At 53.2% G+C, this 23,000-nt stretch overlaps 1 protein-coding gene across 1 annotated transcript in view; it reads left to right on the top strand.

The window, feature by feature from the left end:
* The first annotated feature begins 1,080 nt into the window (after positions 1-1,080).
* ABCC3 (ATP binding cassette subfamily C member 3) overlaps positions 1,081-23,000 on the top strand; it is a 47,857-nt gene continuing 25,937 nt past the window's right edge. The window contains exons 1-11 of the mRNA XM_068977563.1: positions 1,081-1,148; positions 13,834-14,010; positions 14,339-14,464; positions 14,666-14,803; positions 15,607-15,732; positions 15,937-15,998; positions 16,660-16,791; positions 18,191-18,382; positions 21,689-21,866; positions 21,965-22,126; positions 22,644-22,736. Of these exons, the coding sequence (XP_068833664.1) occupies positions 1,104-1,148; positions 13,834-14,010; positions 14,339-14,464; positions 14,666-14,803; positions 15,607-15,732; positions 15,937-15,998; positions 16,660-16,791; positions 18,191-18,382; positions 21,689-21,866; positions 21,965-22,126; positions 22,644-22,736 (1,431 nt within the window). The 5' untranslated portion in view covers positions 1,081-1,103. The remainder of the gene's footprint in view (positions 1,149-13,833; positions 14,011-14,338; positions 14,465-14,665; positions 14,804-15,606; positions 15,733-15,936; positions 15,999-16,659; positions 16,792-18,190; positions 18,383-21,688; positions 21,867-21,964; positions 22,127-22,643; positions 22,737-23,000) is intronic.

The raw sequence follows: 23,000 nt of genomic DNA, 5'->3' as shown, positions 1-23,000 counted from the left end.
AGCAGGGAAGAGGTGCTGGTGGAACGGGAGATTCTTTCTCAACCTCAAGAGGGGTGATGAACTGGCTTCCAGGGTCACCTTAGGGAAGAGAGGATGACTGGGGGAGTGAAAAATTGAGGGAGGGAGGGGTCCAGCATGGCCAAGCTGTGGAAAGCAGGAGAAGGAGGCCATTGACCCCCCCAAACACATAGTACAGATGGGGAATGTGGTGACTCGGTTTTAGGAGGGATGTGCTAATGTGGGGCCCTTCCTGGAGCCTCACCTGCCCATCTCCCACCCTTACCAGGCTGAAGTGGAGCCTACTTAATGTGCCAGGAGATACGCTCCATGCTTTACACACCTTTCACGTTTAATCCTCACGGTAATCCTGTGACATAGATACCTGGATTATCCTTGTTTTACAGAAGTGAAAGTGGAGGCTGAAGCAGCTGGTGGAAAATCAGGGAGGGGCAGAACCTCAGGTGGGCAACTGTTCAAGAAAATCATGGGAAGAAGCCACCATCTGGACTATCCTGGGACACCCCCCCCCCAATTCTCTCTCCTTGGGTGTACACACATGCGCGCGCGCGCACACACACACACACACACACACACACACACGTGCACATTGTGTGTTGGTCTCTGCCAGTTCCCAGGTAACTCACAAGCTCTTCCCATTTCACAGATGAGGAGACTGACATTCAGAGATGAACGTACAGGGGTTTATCCATGGAGAGAGTCCTGTTAAGTCCCTTTCCACGTTCCTTGACTCCTGGGGGCCCCTCCCCCAGCAGAGTCCGGGGGCGGGTTGGGTGTGTCCCTCTTGCAAACAGACCCAGCTCCCGCCCTAGCAGCTTCATCTCTCTGGGACTTCTCAACGCGGCGCAGGGGCCACCTGAAGGAGTTGTCACTGTGGCAATGGCCTCGGCTCCTGTCCCCAAAACCTTCCTGGAGCCGCAGTTTCGGGGAGGCGCTGTCGCAATTCGACCCTAAGGGCCCGGGGGAAGGACTTGCGGGGGCGGGCCTGGGCGGAACGCCGGGGCGGAGGCGGCTCCAGGCGGTCGCTAGGTCTGTCTGGGGCTGGTAGGCGATAGTGCTCGCCCTCCTCGCTCTGTGCGGACCTCATGGACGCTCTGTGCGGTTCCGGGGAGCTCGGCTCCAAGTTCTGGGTAAGGAGGTGTCCCCGGACTGAGGGCGCGAACTGGCTAGCCCTTACACAGCCCCGGGGAGACGGCGATGTGGTGCGGGGAGGAGGCCTGGGTGGCACCGCCCAAAGCCTGGTCCTGGTGGCCTCCCTGTCCTCCCCAGCCGCATGGCAGAGTCTGGGAAAGTAAAATACCAGGCTCCTCCAGGGCTCGGTGGGTGGCATCCTGAATTCAGAAGGTGTCCCCGCATGCCCCCTCACCCTAGTCCCTCTCTGAGGCTGACTGCAGGGGGCAGAAGAAGCATGTCCCCATCCCCAGATGCTGATAACCCTTCAGCACCTGCCCCATAGACTAGGACTTGGATGCCACCCCCACCCCCAGACCCTGGTTGACCAGGTGCTTTGGGAGGCTGGCTGCACTGGGCTTTCCTCTCCTTCAAGGGTTCCTGCTTCTTGGAAAGAGTTCCTTCTTTCCTCTGGGCAAGAGGCACCAGAGAGCAGGCGATCCTCACTGCCCCAGCCACAGGAGTGAGAGGCAGACCTCACTCTGGAGGCAGGGCCTTCCAGGTACATGGTATCAGGCTTTCCTGGTCCACCCTCTCGTTTTACAGATGGGGAAAGGGAGGCCTAGAGACTTGCTCAAAATCAGTCGGTTAGAGCAGCGTAGAGCTGGGACAGAAAAGCAGGCCTTCCGCTTCACACACCAGATCTCTTTCTGAGACATTAGGCTGCTTTTCAGGCCGCTGACTGCGGACTCCCCGCTAGCTCAGGTGCAGTCCGTGTAGACAGCCCAAGAGCTTCCTGACAGTTTTCAAAACCTGCTCCCAGCAGCTCCCTTGGTCACCATTGCCGCTCTGGGAGGCCAAGTGGTGCTGCGTCTCCGTTTGACGGATGAACTCAGCTCCGAGGTGGTTATCTGGGCCTGCCCAGCATAGGCTGGCCTCAGATCCAGGGCCTCAGAACCCCAGTCTCTAAATCTTTCTCCCATTTTGGTGTTTGTACAGGTGTACTTGGTGTTACATGTAACGTGTGTGTTGTCCATGGGTGGGTGCTGTGTGTGTGCGTGTGCCTGTGTGTGCACCTGTGTGTACGTAAGTGTGTGTATACAGTCAGGAACCCTACCCTTGGTCTGTGTTTGGGCTGGGCTGAGGGGAGTTACATGGATTTTTTAAAATGTGGGGCATTGGAATACCTGTAAAAAAACGATTTGGGGGGATCACTCTTTTTCTTTGGGTCACTCATTGGTTCATCAGAGATGGTGTGAATTCTCTGTGGCTCTGCTTGCCCAGCCCCACTGGAACCCCATCTGTTATCCAGTCTGATCTGGTCACTTGTTACCAGATTCCAGAGATTGCTCCTTTGGCTCAGGAGTAAGCTTCCTCTCACTGCCACTTAAGCCTGGCTGATGTGGCCATGGCAGATCACAGTATCTGAGGTGGCCCAGCAGAGGACTTGTAAATCAAGGGGGCAGGTGTGCCCAAGCCTCAGGTGCAAGGGCCCCTTGTTCCTGGGTAGACTGTTAACCCTAAGAGCTTAGGACTCTCCGAGGAACAGACTTTAAGGGACCAGGAGTTGGGGAACTCAGGACTCCTTTCCTGTTCTCAGGCCTTCCATGATGCTGTGGAATCCAAGTATCAGCCTGTGGGCTTGGAGCAGCCGGCTCAGCCCCTCATTACAGAGCTGGGGTAACTGAAGGAAGGGATTTTTCAAAGTCATATGACAGTCAGCTACGAATTGCTGGACTGGAAAACAGGACCTGGAGATATGGTTCTAACTTTGCCATTGCCTGACTGTGAACCTTTGGGCTTCTGGACTCCCTGGTCCCTGAATTTCCTGTTGCTTATGAGCTGTGTGCGCCTCCTCTGAGAACCCCAGGGTCCATGGAAGTCAGTGCATCTATGTTAGGTCCCAGAGGTGACTCCTTTGAGGTCTCTGAGTGGATACCTCAAATGACAAGGGAACTGACCACTCCTCTTCCTGACTTCAATGTCTAAGCGCCTTCCATCTTCCATATTATCTTCTTGGCTCCTGAAAGCTGTTCCAGGCTGTACCCAGTGTGGCTGGTGACTGGAGGTGGGGTAAAGAAAAAGCAGGAAGGTTCCCAGCTCATCCTCGGAGTGTTTGCAGAGCTGAGAGAAGGGGAGCAGGGTCTGAGGCCTGGAGGCTGGAGCTACAACCTCAGCTCTAGCTCAGTTACCCACAAGACCTGGAGCTCAGGGCTCCTCACTGATGCTGTGCTAGTTTGCAGCTCATATTCATTGTGTGTCAGGTATACTTGTCCCTGAACCTTTTATCTTTGAGGCCTATGGATGACCCACTTTGTTGGAAGTTGGTTCAGGGCAGCCAGAAAATACGTGAGCCAAGGGTGTAAAGCAGGGGCAAGAGACATGGTTCAGGTCCCTCTGGGCCACTTGTTTATTCTACCCAGCCTTTTTGCTAGCTTACCCTCCCAGCTTGTTTTTCCACCCGTGAAATGGGGAAATAACCCATCTCCTAACTATTTCACAAGACATATGGAGATCAGATTAGAAACAGAATGTGAAATGATTTGAGAACTTAAAACTCTCTGTTGGTAAGATGTTCATGGGTCATGATATCCCTGGGAAGAGGAATAAAGAGGAAAAGAGATGAGGTTAGCAGGTCTAGATTTGGGAAGACCTACAAAAAAGGGGCTGGCAAGGCCATTGGGCCAGGGGCTCCCACTGGCTGTTTCCTGGGTAATTTGTGGATAAATCCATCTGCCTTAGCCCCATTTAAAGGTGAGAGTAGGAACCCCAAGGGGACTCCTAACCCCGCTGGACATGTGTGTGCGTGCTTTGTACTCTCACACACTGTGCACTGGATGAGTGACTCATCCTTTCTTTGACTCTCTCTTACCTCTACCCGCCTTGGGATGTATTACCAGCATCCTCTGATCATGCTTGGGAGTGTGTGGAAATAAACTGCAAGAGAATGAACTGTGGCCAAGTGGCCCAGGGATCATGGATCCAGAGATGCCTCTAGAACAAAGAAGGTGGAAGTGTCCTTTTGATGCACCATGTTGCCTCCTGCCTGGAGGATTAGGGGAACACCCACGTGGTGATGAGGGTGCACAGAGCAAGGGCCTCCAGCTGTTTGCCCTAAGGAGGTCTTGACCTGTTTGCAGAATTAGCTTTCATCTGATGGCTCCAGGGAGTTCCTGGGAGGCTGATGCAGGCTTAGAAATCCAACGGTCCCAACCAGGAGAGTTGTTCAAAGATGGCACTGACTGCCTGAGCAATAGTGAGCTCCCCATCACTGGGGGGCTCAAGCACAGGATTAGTAACCACTTGGTGGGGGCGGTGGAAGGAGGAAGGAGACGGGGTCCTGCCCTGAAATTCTGCGACCAGCTGGTAAGAGAGAATGTGTGGTCAATAGGAAGCTCGCCAGTTCCTCCTCTGAGATTTTCAGACCTCTTTCCCTGACCCTGTCCCCACTCTACGCATGCTACACTCTAGTAGCAGCTCTTGGCAGAGTCCTGAGGGTCTCCTGCTGGTCAGGCACCATTTTTCACTTTCACTGTTCCCTTGGCTGTTTACTCACCCTAGGGAGGGGCAGGGACCCTAGGGAGGGGCAGGGCTCTAGTCCCTAGACACTCCCTGTGTCTCCCACTCTGTTCCAGCTAGTGCCATTCTGTTATTCACTAGCTGTGTGACTTTAGGCAAATTGCTCACCCTCTCTGAGTTCCAGCTGGGACCTCCTTCAGGTCTAGTTGCTCCGTTCTGATTCTGAGGACCTGAGCCTCAGACTCGGGCGGGTGTGTGTGGGAGGGGTTATGACTAGGCTTCTGTGGACTTTAGGGCTCTGGGATGTCAGGGTCTTCCCCAGCCTCCTCCTGGGTCACTGCACAGTCGGAATAGGCAGCCACCATAACATATGAGTAACAGAAAAGGCTCTGATTTCAATGTATTTTGATTCTCAAATGAAGATAGTAACCCCCAAAGATTTGGGAAACTGGCAGAGGCAGGGATGGCTTAGGCAGGTAGGTAGGAGGTAGACACCCCTCAGCCTACTGGACACCAAACACCACCCCCACCAGGAACCCAGTCCTCCCTGCCAAGCTAGGGGCTCTAGAATCCCTCTCTCCATCCCACCTGGGGCACCAAAATGGAGCCTCTGAACTTCTGGCTCCTGGTAGAAAGATTAGGTCCCCAGGCTGGCCCCTCCCAAGCCCTGATGTCCCGGACCTGGTCTGGAGAGCTGGAGACTTAGGGAAGGAAATGAGTCAAGGAAGTGGCACTTGAGAGGGAACTTTGCCAAGCCTGCCTGCTGGTCCTCTCACCAGGAAATGACCTTGGAGCCCGAGACCAGCCCCCAGGGAGGGAGGCCCCAGTGGGGCCTGCCAGCTGACTGGCCGAGGAGGCAGGGTCAGACCACCTGGGTGGTGTCCACCCCTCCCTGGTGTGGCTGACCCAGGGGCACAGATGCAGCAGGATCCCTGTTGGGATGGGGCGGTGAGGCTTGGATGTGTCACTGCTGCGGGCAGGGTGGGGTGGGGGGAACCTCCCCTCCCCAACCTGGAGCTGTTCCTTTTCCAGGGCTGGATCCAGGAGGTGTTCCTAGGCTGGGGTGGGTGCTCATGGCGACTAATCCGTGGCCTGGATTTCTCCTTCTAACTGGATAGTCAGGTTTCTAGTCCAGCGGCTCCCAGAATGCCAGCTAGTCTGTTACCTGGTGATGGCAGCCCCTTTCCCTCTGCTCTGTGAGAACCACAGCAAGGAGGTGGTTTAAGGGCAGGCTGTATGGCTGAAAGGAGATTTTTAATGTTTCAGGTGAGCTGGACACAACATGTTCTATCCCCAGGGTGGTTTGCATTGTTGGAGCCCTGACGGGGACTGAGACTCTGGAGCTCCACGGCCTGGGTTCAGGTCCATGCAAACCGGGGCTGGTCACTTTTCAGCCATGAGTCTCAGCTGTTGCGGACATTAAATAATAATCTTGGAACACAGTGGTGCTTAAGTACCTGAAGTTCTTGCTGGTTGCCAAGGCCCATTCAGAAGCGGAAGGGCCAGCCAGGCTGTGAGCCACAGACTTGCCTCCAGACCCAGACCCTTCCAAAGGCTATAGTTAGTGCGTGCGAACAGGCCCATGCCCTTTTTCTGTACCTCCATTTCTGCTGAGATAATGAACTTGTCAGTTGATCCCTTCTCCCCACAACACAGGATTAAGGAAGTAATTACTCTTCTCTTGACAGAGGCTATCAAAAAGCCTGGGGCTCCCGGGGACTGGAAAGTCCCTAAAGGCTCTGTGGCAGAGGGCTCTTGGGTCCTTACTGCCACCTGTCCCCTGCTGGGTAGGGGTCTGTAGGGATTTCACTCTTGGTGCCCGTGAAGGGGCTCCCCGGTATGTGGTCCACTCTGGGTGCCAGACCTTATCAGTCCCATCCAGCTGTTTAATCACATTGTTAAGGTGGCTGTTGTTGCCGTGGAAACTGTGTGGGTGGCAGTAGGGGAGGGCTGTGGTCTTGGCTCCCAGCCCAGCTGGTGTTCTTCAGAATGGGGACTGGGGGCTGGTGGTTTGAGAAGGGATCACCCATCCGACCCTGTGGGGTTGCAAGGAGTCGTATGGGGTCCATGACCTCCACTAACCCTGTCCTTTACACTTAGCTTTGTTTGGGTCAGAGACCCTCTCGAGTGCCTTGGTGTCAAGGAGACAACAGTCTGAGCTCCTGGGCGTTCAGCAGCACATATGGGTTTTGGAGGGTAACTTTAACTTATTTGGCCATTTATTCTTTCTTTCTTTTGTTCCACAAATGCATAGGAGTGTGGTCTCTGTGCCAGGAACTCTTCTAGGCAGTGGGGCTGCCTAGCTGACCCAGCAGAACTAACAAACTGGTCCTCACGGAACACATATTCCAGTGGAAGAAGACAGAAAAATTATAAACATAACAAATAACTCAGTTATATACTATCCTAGATAATGGTGAGGGCTATGGGAAAAGAGGACAGGCTACCAGGGGTGGGGATTCAGGAGCCGGGTGGGGGTTACAATTCCAGTTTGAATTAGAAAGGTCAGGGTGGGCGTCCGTAAGATCTGAGATCTGAGCACAACCTTGCAGGTGATGAGGGCATGAAGCAGTACCGCTGCCTGGAGACAAGCGCAGGCCTGACGTTGGGAGACTGCACAGAGGGCGGGAGGCAGGTGAGAGAGGGGAGTGGGGAAGCTGAGGTCAGAGAGACGGGGGAGCAGATCATGTGGGTTTCAAGGGCACCCTGGGCCTTTACTCTGAGTGAAATGGGGAGCCCTTGACAGGTTTTAACCAGAGCAGTGACATGGTGCGTCGCTAAGACGTCCGGCTTAGGTTTCATGAAGACGTGCCTCTAACTGCTGTACTGAAGGAGACGGCTGGGTAAGCGGCAGGAGCAGAAGCAGGGAGACGAGAGGGGGGGTGATGCCGCAAATCAAGTGAGAGAGTGGGGTGGAGAGGAGCAGTTCGATCCTGGATCTATCAGGGAGATCCAGGTGAAGATGCCTTTTTATAGATAAAAAGCATTGGATATAATCCTTTCATGTAGTTCAACCTAATAATTTGAAGGTAGAACAGACAGGATTTGCTGAAAAGTTGGGTGTGAATTGTGAGAGAAAGAGAAAGAACCAAGGATGACTCGGAGGATTCCAGCCTGAGAGAAGGAAAGCATTGCCCTGCGTCAAGGTGGGCAGTTTGGAGGAGGGACAGGCAGGAGTCCTATTCTGGACATGCTGTATGTGCTGGGTCCTGTCATTGTCTTAGCAGGCTGCTGTGCTGTGCTATGCTTAGTCGTGTCTGACTCTGCGACCCCACGGACTGTAGCCCCTCAGGCTCCTCTGTCCATGGAATTTTCCAGGCAAGAATACGAGAGTGGGTTGCCATTTCCTCCTCCAGGGGATCTTCCTGACCCAGGGATTGAACCCAGGTCTCTTGTGTCTCCTGCATTTGCAGGTGAGTTCTTTACCCCTGCGCCATCTGGGAAGTCGTCAGGTCTTAGCAGAATGTCTGAGGTAAATAGATGTCTGGGGACAGAGGCATGGTCTGGTACGCTATCTCCTGGAGAGGGCTCTGCCCAACTGAGCCCAGGCCGGATCTCCCTGTGGATCAAAACGCTCATCTGGTCCTCCTAAGATCTCTTGATTGTTGCCACAATGGAAGTTTATGAAACCACAACAAGGTCCCAGCAGCTTCTGCTCTGTCACCTGCTTCCTCCAGTATTGCCCTATTTGAGTCAAGGCGCCTTGCTGTTCACTCTCCCCCCGAAGTGAGCTGGCTGGGATGCTATCCCGACGGCCATTACTCACGCGCACAGACAGGTTCAGAGGGATGAAGGCGCTCACCCACGATTCCACAGCTCCAATGAGGCAGCTCAGCCACGATTCCACAGCTCAGCCACGATTCCACAGCTCCTCCAGTGAGGACCCACACTGGGTCCTCTACATCAGGGTCTGTTCTCATAGCCACTCCCTGCCTGCCTCAAAGAGCCTTGCCCTTGACCCATCGTAAGCGTGAGTCCTGGTTGTGCCTTTGAACTCAGGCTCCGATCTCCCACACACACTCTCCCTCGTCAGTGGATGAGTAGACCTTGACTGACAAGGTCAATCTGGGCTGCTCCTCATACCTGACCCCGTGCTGGGAGTTGGAAGGTGTGGGGCAGGAGAGGAGAAGAGTAACAGTAAGGCCCAGTGTCTACCCTGAAGGGCTCACATCACTGTAGAGAGAAGATATATTCACAGGTGCAGGCCCAAGCAGCACGGGATGGGAGTGGCTTGGTGTTAACAAGGCCTGGGTGCTCCTCCCAGCTCCTGACTGCCAGGTGTCCTTGGACCTGTTGCCAGAGCAAGTGGAACCTGTTTTTTCTTTTGCAAACCAGGCCTAATACTGTTTCTCTTCTTTTCTTTTGGAATAATGACCTCTTAAGTGCTATAATAAAATGCTGCTGAAACATAAAGGGCCTCGATCACTCAGGTAATGAGTAATTTGCCTGAGTGCCAAGACCATACAAAACAAAGCAAAGCAAAGCCCCTTGGAGGCTGGGGCACCCCAGAAATGCTTTCTGTAGAAGGTGTAGCTCGAGTTGGGCCCAGAGAGGTCAGTAGTTCCCTCTCTCCAGGCCCAAAGACCAGGTGATAGAGTTGGGGATGGCCTTGGGCCAGCTATCGGACTGGTAACGAAGGGGATGGGATTAATGGGCTTGTGAAGGATTAAACAGGGTGTGGCTGCCACTTGAGGGTGGCCTGAATCAGTACATGGTCCTTTCATACAATGGGCCACGTGTAAAAATGGGGAGGAAGAATCCTCACACGCAACACCGAGGGTGAGACCCCTCAAATGCAGTGCAGAGCGAAGAAGCTAGACATGAGAGATCTAGGCTGTGTGATTTCCTTTATAGGAAGGTCCCACGTGGACAAAATCACATGTGTTTGGAACGCAGAACAGAATTCCCCTGGGATGAGGAGTGGCTAAGAGGAAGCCCAAGAGGAGCTTCCGGGCATCAGCCATGTCCTGTTTCTTGATTTGGGTTCTAGCTACACAAGCATGTTCAGTGTGTGAAAATTCACTGAGGTGTATACTTAAGCTGTGTGTGCTTTTCTGTAAGTATATTATACTTGGGTAAGAAATGTCTTAAAGAGGAAAGCCAGGCAGGCCGGGGTGTCTGCCTCCCCCACCTTGGAAGAGCCCGACCAGGCCTACAGTGTAATCCTGCTCTATGATCCAGCCCTCAGCCCTGGGCTGAGTGCCAGTGCTCAGCAAGAGTTGCTGGTCCTTGGCTTGCATTGCTTGAGTGACTACTGAGTACTGGGTTCTAGAATACAAGATGTATGTGGAAAGCCTCTGCTTTCCAGGGTTTGAGTGAAACGCCCCCAAAGCCGGTGTCGGTGGACTTCATGCTCCCTAGAGGCAGGAACCATTTGTCCCAAGTGTACTTCTACCCCCCACCCCACCTCCCCAACCTCCCCACCAAGCCCATAGCAGGCCTTTACCGGAGCATCATCGAGTGGAATACATATTCTAGAAGGTGGTTCTTTAGGTCTTTAAGTGCTGAGTTCAGAGCTGGAAGGATGCTCAAGCTGGGAGAGGTGGGTCCTAAGCTGGGCCCGCCACCCTGCCCTGTCATTATTGGGATTTTGACAAGTGGAAAGAGGGATCCGACTGAAAAAAGGTGTAGGAGTGCAATTTAGAGTGAAGTGAGTTTGGCATTGGGGGAAAGGAGCAGTGGGAAGGCAGGAGGGGTGCTTGGACTTGGCTCCAGGAGCGGGTCTGGGGACATGAGGCAAGGGGCACGAAACTGCATTTCAGATATCTTGCAACTGTAGGCAGGTGCATTAGAGGCAGAGTGCTGACCCAGATGGAATTAAAGAGTGGGGACAGGCTGAGGAGGGGGAAGCAGGGTGTGCAGACCACTCCACGAACTGTTTTCTTAAGATGATAGAACTCAGGCATATGTTTAATAGTTTAGATAGCTGCTGTTGCTGCTGCTGCTGCTGCTAAGTCGCTTCAGTCATGTCCGACTCTGTGCGACCCCATAGACAGCATTGCTGCTGCTGCTGCTAAGTCGCTTCAGTTGTGTCCGACTCTGTGCGACCCCATAGACGGCCTCCCACCAGGCTCCCCCGTCCCTGGGATTCTCCAGGCAAGAACACTGGAGTGGGTTGCTATTTCCTTCTCCAGTGCATGAAAGTGAAAAGGGAAAGTGAAGTCGCTCAGTCGTGTCCGACTCTTCGTGACCCCATGGACTGCAGCCCACCAAGCTCCTCCATCCATGGGATTCTCCAGGCAAGAACACTGGAGTGGGGTGCCATTTCCTTCTCCAGTTTAGATAGCTAGCTAGATAGAAAATTCAAGGCCAGCTGTGGGACTTGAATGCCATGCTTGGACTTCGTCTGAAGGTTTAGAGGGAGGGTATAAGGTTATCCTTTTGTTTATTCATTTATTCAACAAATGTTTAATCTATTGAAAGCAAATTTTTGGTGCGCACTTAGTATGTGCTGGGCATTGCTCTGGGTAGTTAGGATACATCAGTAAATGAAATAAAGATTCTTTCCTTCAAGAAACACATATGCCAGCAGGAAGAAATGAAGGAAAACATATTAAACTACTAAATTATATAGCATGTTAGAAGGTGGAAGGTATAGGGAAAAGAAAAAGCAGGGAAAGGTTAAGGGAATGCCGGAGATAGGGTGCAAGTCCAGTTCAGTTCAGTTCAGTTCAGTCGCTCAGTCGTGTCTGACTCTTTGTGACCCCATGAACCGCAGCACGCCAGGCCTCCCTGTCCATCACCAACTCCTGGAGCCCACCCAAACCCATGTCCATTGAGTCGGTGATGCCATCCAACCATCTCATCCTCTGTTGTCCCCTTCTCCTCCTGCCCTCAGCAAGAGACAATAATAAACAGAGTGGTCAAGGTAGGCCTCAAAGAGAAATAAAGACTCAAGGATGTCTAAGCGAGGAGTGTTCCAGACATAGAGCAGCAAGTGCAAAGGCCTTGAGGCAGGAACATACCTGGTGTGTTCGGAAGTAGTACTGAGGCCACTGGCTGGAGTGATGGAGGAAGAAGCAGCAAGAGAGGCCACAGGTTGGCAGGAAGGTGTGCTGTGGAGGCCTTGTAGGCTCTTGTACGATGTGTAAAGTGGAGAAGTCCAGTAGGCAGCTGGATATAGACTTGAGGATTTGGAGAGTGGTGGGGTAAAGTTGGGGCTAATAGTAAAGAACCTGCCTGCCAATGCAAGAGACATAAGAGGTGTGGGTTCAATCCCTGGATCAGAAAGATGCCCTGGAGGAGCACATGGCAACCCACTCCAGTATTCTTTCCTGGAGAATCCCATGACAGAGGAGCCTGGTGGGTTACAGTCCATAGGGTCCCAAAGAGCTGGACACGACTGAAACGACTTAGCACGCATGCGCGCGTGGGAAGAGATAAACTTGGGAACCATCGGCAGGTCGATGAGACTGGATGAGATTGCCCTGGGGTTGAGTGCAGATGGGAAAGGGGATGGAGAAGAGGAAAGGACAGAGCTTAGGGGCACTCTGAGGCCAAGAGAGGGAACCAACAAAGAGGATTAGAAGGAAAGAAAGACCAGGAAGGAAGGGGAAGACCAGGAGAGTGTGGACAGGGATCTGGGCCCATAGGGCATAGGAAGGAAGAGAATCCCATGGAAATTGCTCAGGAAGAGCTGAGAGCTTGGGCTAGACTGATGGCTGAGGGGCCAGGTGGGAGGGGCCCTGTGGGAGATGTTATCATCCCAGTGTTACCCTCGAAGAAACGAAGGCCCAGAGAGGTAAAGCTCAAGCATCTTGCCTAAGGTCAAACTGTTTGAAAGAAGTAGAGTCAGTAGCAATGAACTTAGCAGTGAACAATATTTACATAGTCAAAAATATGTGAACTCTGAAGTTTATTTAGCAATAGCCTGTGATGTTTCTACACTGGAAGGCTAAGGGAGTTCAAGTGGAGAGGGAGATAAAAGCCTTACCTTCCAGTGAGAAGAAAATGGCAAAAGAAAATAGAAATTACCAAATAATGGTAGATCATGTGATAATAATGAAACCAAATTGCTTAAAAACATGAAGGTAGCTCCCAGAACAACGTTAGCATGTTTGAACATATTTACCCCAGGAAAATGGAGCTAGGGGTGGGGAGTAATGAAGCAGGGTAACATTTTCCTTTCCACAGTTAGACTTTTAAAATTATATGCGTGTTATAACTTTAAGAAAAATAAAAATGGTAATTCTTTAAACTGGCAATTAGAAGGTAGGAGGTTCTATCCTTTGGTGTTGTCTCTAGGTGGATGGGCTTGTGGGTGAGGCCTGTTTTTTATTTGTTTATATTTTATGAGCTTTCTGTAAAGAATGTCTAATACTTTGCAAGAAGGGAAAAAAGGATTAGTTCGTTGGTGGCCTTGGGGGAAAACAATTTTAGTAAAATATATGTTTGAATAGTTTCCCCCATCCATTTCCAAAAAAATTCTTAGGTGCAAAGACAAAACGAAGGGTGGGGATCTTGTCTGGACTCAGTGGTTCCCAGGGACACAAGACTTTCAGTGCTAGAACCAGGACAGTCCTATGCAAAATGAGACAATGGGTCACCAGGGCTTTGGTTTACAAAGCTCTCTCCACATCACCTTGTTCCTTTGAGTTCACTCCCACTGAGGGAGGTAGGCAGGGTGGGGGATGGCCTCCCTTATTTTAACAGAGAGGCAATTAAAGCCGAAAGAGGCTCCCTATCCCTTCCCTGGGAGACTTAGAGAGGAAGTGGACTCTTCAACCATGTGCATATACTGCTTTGATAAAGTAAAGTAATTTTTAAAAAAAGAGTGGAAATCTCGAATGACAGAAAGCAGATCAGTGGTTGCCCCGAGAGGGATGGGCTGCAGAGGGGCACAAAGGAACTCGGATAATGGTGGGATATTTGATATCTTTATTGTGGGTAGCAGTTTTGCAGGTGTGTACAACTGTCATTCATTGGATTGTGCACTTTAAATGGGTGCAGTTTATTGTGCTTGAATTATACGTCAGTTAGAGAGAAAATATGAGGAAATGAGGAAACTAGCACCCTTAGCCTCCTGGGAGAGCTCACACTTGGGACAATGCCTGCTCATTTGCACGCTTAGCCTTTCAAGGTCACACGCCTTCCACCCGCTAGGGGGCATGGAGCAGCTCTCTGGCCCAGCCCCCTTCCTGGAGCGTGAGCCCACTGCTGCCCCTGAATTCTCCTCTCCTTTCCCAGGACTCTAACCTGTCCCTGCACACGGACAACCCGGACTTCACGCCCTGCTTCCAGAACTCCGTGCTGGCCTGGGTCCCCTGCGCCTACCTGTGGGCCGCCCTGCCCTGCTACCTGTTCTACCTGCGGCGCCACCACGAAGGCTATATCGTCCTCTCTCCCCTCTCCAGGCTCAAGACGGTCAGAGGCTCGGGGCTATCCTGTGGGCGGGACCGGAACGTGAATGAGTCCCTTCTCCCACCCTCAGTGACTGGACTGGGTTCCCCAGCCTCACCCGCCCTGTGCTCAGGGCCTGCCAGCTGGGTCTACAGCCCAAAGAGATAATCTCTGGGGAAGTTCAGTCAAGGTCTCCAACAATGCTCTCCCCACTCTGGAGAAGCTTCCAGCCAGTGCCCAGCCCGGCCCTTGAAGGCAGGCCTGGGCAGATCTATTTCAGGACCAAAGGCCCCTCCCCAGGGGGGTCTCCGATTCTTTGAGGGGGAGGCTCCAACCTATGCCCTGTTCATAGGCCTTGGGCGTCTTGCTGTGGTGTGTCTCCTGGGCTGACCTCTTCTACTCCTTCCACGGCCTGGTCCACGGCTGGGCCCCTGCCCCCGTCTTCTTTGTCACCCCCTTGGTGGTGGGGGTCACCATGGTCAGTGTGGGACCAGGGGATCTGGGTGGGGGATCTGGGTGGGTTGTGGGATGCTGGTGGGGGAACCATGGGCTCTGAGGAGAAGGCTGGACACCCTGGAAGTGGGTAACCCCAGAAACACCTAGCCATGGGGCGTGGGGAGGAGTGGAGTCAGGTCCAGACGTGTGCTCTGGCCCAGCGCCTGCTGCTCCCCCCGTGCAGCTGCTGGCCACCCTGCTGATCCAGTATGAGCGGCTGCAGGGGGTTCGGTCCTCGGGTGTTCTCATCATCTTCTGGTTCCTGTGTGTGGTCTGTGGCATCATCCCCTTCCGCTCCAAGATCCTTTCAGCTTTGACACAGGTAAGGGGAAAAGAGAAACCCGCCAGGTCCCACCACTGTCTAGGGATTAGCCCCAGAGCTCAAGGCATTGTTGGCTCCCAGGCTCCTCCTCTCTGCCCCTCCTCAGCTCCCAGGACCTCCTCCGCTATTCAGTCCCTTTGGTGTCATTCCTTGCTTGTGGCATCTCTGCTGAGAAGCAGGCTGGTGAGCAGGGTGAGAGTCAGTGTACCCAGGGAAATGCAGCAAGATGCGCCCTTTGTTGGCTGCTTGTGTAATGTAGCCGCTGCCGTGGTTGCCACCACCGTCCAGTGCAGTGTTTGTGCAGTGAGAACGTGTGTGCACCCATGAGCAATTTTGGCTTCCCTGGAATCCCATTACCTCGTTCTCCCCTGTTCTCGCACCTCCCGCAGTCCCTGGTCCTCCTCTTGATTTTCAGTGGCAGTGGGGGGAAGGTGATGTGGTGTAGGAACACTGGGGATCAATCTAGTGTCTCCCTATTTCTCTATCTCAAGAGAAATCAGTCAAGTGTATTTAGAAGAGCACAGGCTGGGAACAATCCAATTACTTTGTGATCTTGGGCAAGTTCCTGAGCCATTTGAAGCCTCATTCCTTCAATTACACAGGGGATGTAGGTGAGCAGGGCAAGTCTCCACCAAGTAGCAGACCCCTATGATCTTTCCCTTCTCTCAGAGCCCTCTGGGTGGGCGACCCCGGGACCCCCAGGGGCTGACTCCTACACAGAGGGATCTGGTGCCCCAAGAAGTCCTTTGGACTACAGGCCCAGGGATCCCCAAGCTATGGTGTTGCTCCCCTTTCTCCCCCAGGGCAAGATCTCAGACCCTTTCCGCTTCACGACCTTCTACATCTACTTTGCTCTGGTGCTGTCTGCCCTCATCCTCTCCTGCTTCAGAGAGAAGCCACCGTTTTTCTCCCCCAAGAATATGGACCCTGTAAGTTTTAATGGAGTTGGGTGGTAAAGGCGGTTCCACGGCCCATTGCTCAGCCCAGTCCTTCCGGTTCATTCAATCTTCTTGTCACCTCCAGAGTGTGCAAACTGGGGCTTGGAGCAGAAAGGAGTGAGGCACCCTCCTCCCTCTGCTCTGCCTTGAGAGGAAAGATCCTGATTTCCCCTGTCTCACTCTTTCACCTTCTAGAACCCCTGCCCAGAGGCTGGAGCTGGCTTCCTCTCCCGCCTGTCTTTCTGGTGGTTTACAAAGTAAGTTTTCTCTTTCCTAAGCCTGGGAATCTGGGGGTGGGGATGGATAGTTGGGGAGTTAGAGAGAGGAACGGGAGCAGGCCAAGAATTCAGGAGCTTGAGGAACTGTGAACCCCAGTGAGCATGGGGCAGGCAAGGGTGGGGAAACCTGTCTGTTTGGGCCGGGGACTGAGTACAGAAGCCAGGCCTAGTCCAGTTCTGATCCCAGGGCAGGCCATGAGGACAGGCCCAGGGTTCTAGAGGGAGAATTAGTTCCCAGCTCTTTGGTCAGGGATAAGCTTGCAGCTGTCATTTCCTTGGGCATCTCTCAGAGTAGCTAAAGCAGGAGAATTATGTCTGTGACCTTGGTGACAGCTCATTAACCATATTGTACTGAGGAAGCGCCTGGGCTAGGTCTCCATCCAGTGGGTCTTGTCATCGCTCAGGGCCCCAGTCAGCATCAATTTCATCACCAGGGCCCAGGAGTCAATGGGGCATCTGAGAAGCAGGGAGAAAGGGCTGGAACTTGGAGTGGGAGTCAGTGACCCCCATCTTGCTCACTGTAGGAATAAAAGAGACACTCTTCTTGGCTACTGTTCCCCAGGGACATCCTCTTGTCTGGAGACCCTTGTCCCCAGGCTCCTAAACTCTGACCCAGTGTGGTGCTGCCTGCCCACTCCAGGTTGGCCATCCTCGGCTATAGGCGGCCCCTGGAGGAGCGAGACCTCTGGTCCCTAAACAAGGAGGACCGCTCCCAGATGGTGATGCAGAGGCTGCTGGAGGAGTGGAAGAAGCAACAAGATCAGGCAGCGCGGTGAGGCCCCCTTTCCCCAAGTCCCTGCACCCCTCCACCCCAGACCCTTCACACAGCCCGGGTCTCCTGCAGGCGAGGTTGGTAGATCACATGGCTGGGGGTGGAGGGAAAAACAGGTGCAAGTGGTCCTGGGGTGTGCAGTTTAGGCCTGCGTGGGGCCAGCTGGAGAATGGCTGACACTTTCACAACACTTTGTCCAAGGGGCTTCCCTGGTGGCTTCGACAGTAAAGAATCTGCCTTCTGTGTGGGAGACCTGGGTTCAATCCCTGGGTTGGGAAGATCCCCTGGAGAAGGGAATGACTACCCACTCCAGTATTCTTGCCTGGAGAATTCCATGGACAAAGGAGTCTGATAGCTACAGTCCATGGGATCGCAAAGAATTGGACACAACAAAGCGACTAACACTCTGTCTGAGGGACGGTTCTAAGATTAACCCAGTCAGTCTCTGACAGCCCTACTGCACAAGCTTTAATGTCTTTGAGTGGCAGATGCCATCACTGAAGCGCTGAGGTTTGATGACGCACCCAAGGTGCCCTAGTTGGCGGTGGCACGGGCAGAATCCACACCCGACTGTCTGGCCCCCTGCAGCCACTCCTGAACTGCCCTGACTGACTTGAAGGGTGGATTCCAGAGACTTCCCTCAGGAGGGGCAAGGACCAGGGGAAGAAGGTTAAGGCCAGCATCCCCGCTTAATCCTGCCTTTTATGTGGAGCCAGCAGCTGGAGGAGATTACCATCTGACTGAGGGCCTTCCCACTGACCCAGGAGTCTGTCTCTGGCTGACTACTCAGACAAAAAATCTGAGACTCTGAGTCCTCCTCCTTCACCCACATCCCCCCCAGGGCCAAACCCTTTTGCCTTCCAGCCACAGCCTGGGTCCCAGAAGTCCCATGCTGGTTCTGTCTGAGCCCCTGATGGCCAACTGGCTGTGGAGGAGCCAGGGACCTGGACTGGGTCATCCGCGTCTTGGGTTCATGGCTTGGAGCCTCTGAGACCTAACGGCCTCCAGTCGGCCTGCTGCACCCCATCTCTGTCCCTTCATGCCACCTCCACTCCCTCCCTGCTCAGCCCCCCAGTGACTAGGCCACTAGCCAGCCCTGCCCAAGTCTCCTTTCTCATAGCATTCTCCCTGGAGCCAGCAGCCCTGGAGAGGCAGATGCTGGAAATTGCTGGGTGTATAGTTCTTGGGGAGCAGTTAAGACACCTCTTTGTATATCCTCTAGAACCTGAAGACAGAATCACTTGGGGATTCTCAGCTGGAAAGTTGCATTGTCTGTCCCAATTCTGAGAGCCAAGAAAGCAGCTTCCCCTCTTACCTGCTCTTCAAAGCCCCGGTGGCCCTTGGCTTCATGGGGCCTTTGTACCCTTTCTGACTCACTGTTCCTTCCTCCTCGGACCAGACGCCAGGCTGCAGAGGCTTCTGGGAAGAAACCGTCCAGTGAGGGTGAGGTGCTGCTTGAGGGCCGACCCCGGGCCCGGGAGGCCTCCTTCCTGCGGGCCCTGATGGCCACCTTCAGCTCCAGCTTCCTCCTCAGCATGGGCTTCAAGCTGATCCAGGATCTGCTGTCCTTTATCAACCCGCAGCTGCTCAGGTCTGTCCACGCTCCCGCCCGCACAGCCCTTCCTGGGACAAGGGGCTGGCCTGGGGGACAAAGAGTGGGGAAAGAGCCCCAGTCCAGGAACTGGGGGGCCATCCCCATTTTCTGTGGACCCTTGGCAAGTGGCAGAGTCTCTGCACCTCCTTTCCCCATTCGCATCCAACTTACCTGGCCCAAGTACAGCTGCCAGGCACCCCGATGTATACTTTAGCAAACATACTCTCTTTAAATCCTCCCAACAGTCCTACAGAGGATTTCCCATTTTACAAATGAGGAAGCAGAAAAACAAAAAACAACAACAAAAAATGAGGAAATAAGAACTCAGAGAAATGAAGTGATTTGACCAAGGGCACGCAGCTGGTGGAGATGGATTTGAGTTCAGAGCTCTGAACTCCAGCTATGGTGCCCTTTCCAATTGTCCCCTGAGTAGCTTGGGCTAGAAGGAGCTCTCAAGTGAGGGAATGGGAAGGAGCCCTCACTCCATTGCGCCTCCATTCATGAATTTGTACATTTGTTCATTCAATGAACATTTTTTCAGCCTCCAGGGTCTCAGAATAGTGCCAGACCCTAGGTATACAAAGATAAATAAGATATGGTCTTAAAGTCTTGTGGGAGAAACCAGTGTGTAAATCTGTGTTAGAGCACAGTGTGGGCATAGGTGTACTCAGGTGTCTGAAAAAGCCCTCAGAGGTACCCTGGGAAGGGGCAGGGTTCTCTTGCCAGCCAGGGAAGTTGTTTAGTTTGGAAGGACCGGCAGCTAACTAACTAGGTGAAGAAGGAGGTGAAGGTTCAGAGTCACAAAGGCCTGAGACAGCATGACTCAGGAATTCCAAGCACTTACGAATGCTAGAGGAAGGGTGACTGGAGGGAGGGGCAGAACAGCAAAGAGAGAGAGGGAAAGCTAAGAAAATCCTGGAAAGATTTGAAGCCAGGGAGGGCATCTGGCTTGCATCTGGAAGGATCCCCTGCTGGTAGTGTGGGTGGTGTAAGGCAGTGTAGCCAGATGGAAGTGGGCCAACTAGGTCTAAGGAAAGTCCAGGTCGGGAATGAGCTGGGTTCAGGAGCTACTCTGGAAATGGGTGCCTGTGTCAGGGAAAGGGTGGGGACAAAGGTGACCTGGGCTCTTGGATAGCTAGAGAATGATGGAATTTTTTTTTTTTTTTTTTGACTGAGATAGTGAACTCAGCAGGAAGAGAGACCTGGGCACGGGGCACGGTGGTGAGCTGCGTCTTCGCCATGTCAGGCTTGAGGTGCTGGTGGCCCCCAAGGGAGACTCCCAGCTAGAGGGAGGTCAGAGAGTTTTCAGAGTCATCATGGAAGCCCAGGGCTCCATCTCTTTGGCTGACCCCATCCAGAGAGGGGCCTTCATGTGAAGGCCCCAGACGGAGCCCTAGGGCATTCTGACAGGTATGGGGAGCAGAAGGCTAACCTGGAGGGGCCAGAGTTGGGAAGAGAATCCAGATTGTGGGCCAGGGCGCAGAGGACGCATCCAGGGGAGGTCATGGCCCCCAGTGAAGCGAGTTGACCAGGAAAATAGAGCCTGAGGAAGACAACACGGAGCTTGTTGGCGACTTTGCCAAAAACAGAGGCTGAGACAAAGGGGAGGGCCTGAGAGAAGGGTGTCTGCAGCGGAGACAGGGCCGATGAAGGTCTAGAAACTTCCTATTAAAGGTTTCAGTTTCCTGGGGTTACAGAGTCCCACAAACTGGGTGGCTGAAAACAGGAATGTATTCTTTCATGATTCTGGAAGCATGGTCTGAAATCAAAGTGTCAGTGGGTTGGTTCCTTCTAGAGGCTCTGAGCGAGATCTGTTCAGCTTCTGGTGGTGCTGGCAGACTCGACTTCCTTGGCTTGAGACTCATCGCTCTAATCTCTGCCTCCATCTTTGCACGGCATCTTCCCGTATGTGTGTGTGTGTCTGTCTGTCTGTCTGTCTGTCTGTCTGCATTTGTGTCTCTGTGTGCACATCTCCCTCGCTTTTCTCTTATAAAGATGCCAGTCACTGGATTCAGGGCCAGACTATTCCAGTACAACCTTATCTTAACTTGACTACATCTGGAAAGACTCTATAAGGTCACATTCATAGGTACCAGCGGAGAAGGCAATGGCAACCCACCCCAGTACTCTTGCCTGGAAAATCTCATGGACGGAGGAGCCTGGTGGGCTGCAGTCCATGGGGTCGCTAAGAGTTGGACACAACTGAGTGAAGTCACTTTCACTTTTCACTTTCATGCATTGGAGAAGGAAATGGCAGCCCACTCCAGTGTTCTTGCCTGGAGAATCTCAGGGACGGGGGAGCCTGGTGGGCTGCCATCTATGGGGTCGCACAGAGTTGGACATGACTGATGCGACTTAGCAGCAGCAGCAGTAGCATAGGTAGCAGGGGTTAGGACTTAAGCATGTCTTTTGGGGAGTCACACCCAACCCACAGCAGAAGAGGCCTGGCCATGACTGTGGATTCCTCCATGGGGCCAAGAGGAGGTTTGTCCTAACATGGAAGAGACTTGATCATGTTAGTCGGCCAAGGCACAGAGCTGCCAGTGGAGAGGAGGTTCCTGGGGATGAGACGAAAGGGGGCCAATGATAAAGCATGCTCCTGAAGAGGTGGGTGGGATCTGGGGCTTAGGGGGCAAAATCCAGCGTGGAAAGTCAGAAGGACGCCTCCTGTCCTGAGGCAGATGGAAGAGGGTGAATGTTTGCAGGGAAGTTTGTAGTTGGCAGGGAGTTCTCAATGGGAACAAGTAATTGGGCCACTGCTGAGAGAGGTGGGGAGTGAGGACAGATCAGAAGGTAAGAGGTGAAGAGGACTGTGGGAGAGGAATTAGATTAGGGTCCTGGAGAAGGTCACTGGGCAGCTCTGGGGGCTGCTGATATTGAAGAGGATAGATTTCAGTGGCAAGAGCCTGTGTAGTCATGCACTGGACTTCAGAGCCCTCAGCAGTCCAAGAAAAGGTGCAGGAAAGTCTAATCAACGGACGGGTGGCATTGCTTCCTGCCACATGGTCCAAGGAGGCAAAACAGGCAGGCCAGTGAGGTTGGTGGCCAGAGCGTAACAACGAGGTAGGTGGAGGGAAGCCGTGGGAGGTGGGAAAGGAGGTGGAGGAAGAGAGGAGTAAGGAGACAGAGTCTTGCGCCAGCTCTGGGCTGATTCTCGTGGTCTGGGTTGGGGCTGTGGAGGGCCAGCAGCCTCCAAATGAGAGGCTTGAGAGAGTGGAGGCTGAGGCGCAAGAAGAGAGCAGCTGTAGGGGGAACAGCCTAGGGGAGATTCCCCACGCTTACTGTTCTCTCCTCCTTTTGCAGCATCCTGATCAGATTTATTTCAAACCCCACGGCCCCCACCTGGTGGGGCTTCCTGGTGGCCGGGCTGATGTTCGTGTGCTCCGCGATGCAGACCCTGATCTTACACCAGTATTACCACTGCATTTTTGTGATGGGGTTGAGGTTTCGCACGGGCATCATAGGTGTCATCTATAGGAAGGTCAGCTGGAGCAGCAAATGAGGGGCTGGGGAGGCCAGCCCTGGGGAGCTTTGAAGAGACTCGCGTGACCAGTCCATCAGCCAACTGTCCACCTGCAGGCTCTGGTCATCAGCAATTCAGTCAAACGTGAGTCCACTGTAGGAGAAATTGTCAACCTCATGGCAGTGGATGCGCAGCGCTTCATGGACGTTGTCCCCTTCATCAACCTGCTGTGGTCAGCCCCCCTGCAGATCATCCTGGCAGTGTACTTCCTCTGGCAGGTGACTCTTGAACCCTGATCTCTGCCTCCTTCCTCTGACTTCTCCTTCCTTCAGATGGGACAAGAGAGAGTTATTCTGGGTCAGCAGAGGGGTGGGGGACAGAACTGTGAGGATGCTGGTGTCTGCAATCAAGTCTTTCCAGCCTGTGGGATTGTCCCTCTCACGGAACCTAGGGGAGGGAAGAGGGCCTTGGAGACAAGGTGGGTGTGACTCTGGTTGTCATTGCCTATCTATCTGTATTTGCCTCTCTGTGTGTCGGGATGCCCTTCAGTGGCTGCCTGTTTGTCCCTCTCTGTTGTCATTATCTGATGGCTGGCTGTTTCTGCAAATGTTTTTGCAATTTTGGCTTTATCTGTAAGTCTTCTTTTCACTGTCCATCTGTTTGGCTGACCACTAACTTTTGCTTCGGGCCCATCCCCGCATTTCAGGTCAATAGGCTTCTGTCTGTTGGGCTCTGTCTATATACTGTGTATGTTGGTCTGTCTGTCTGTCTAATCTATCCATCGTGCATCCTCAGAACCTGGGTCCCTCCGTCCTGGCTGGAGTTGCTCTCATGATCTTGCTAATCCCACTCAACGGAGCTGTGGCTGTGAAGATGCGTGCCTTCCAGGTGGGTGCTAACAGACTGAGCTGTTCCTGCCTGGAGCCCTGGCCAGGTGCCTGGAGGAGTGCAGTCACTAACCTGGGCCTTACCCACTACCTTGCTTACTGAGTACAGATGGCTCTAAGCCACTTTCACAAACCTTAGCTTACTCTTGCCTTACAACCCTGAGAGGCTTTAGAAACATTCTCATTTTGCAACTAAGGAACCAAGGCCCAGAGAGATTACAGCAATCCAGAATCAGACAGAACTTGCCTCTTCTGGTCTAATGAG

Source organism: Capricornis sumatraensis, chromosome 8, assembly GCF_032405125.1.
Source record: "Capricornis sumatraensis isolate serow.1 chromosome 8, serow.2, whole genome shotgun sequence".
In the NCBI taxonomy this organism is placed as follows: Eukaryota; Metazoa; Chordata; class Mammalia; order Artiodactyla; family Bovidae; genus Capricornis; species Capricornis sumatraensis.
Note: the sequence above shows the minus strand (reverse complement) of the source record. Positions and strands in the feature narration are given on the sequence as shown.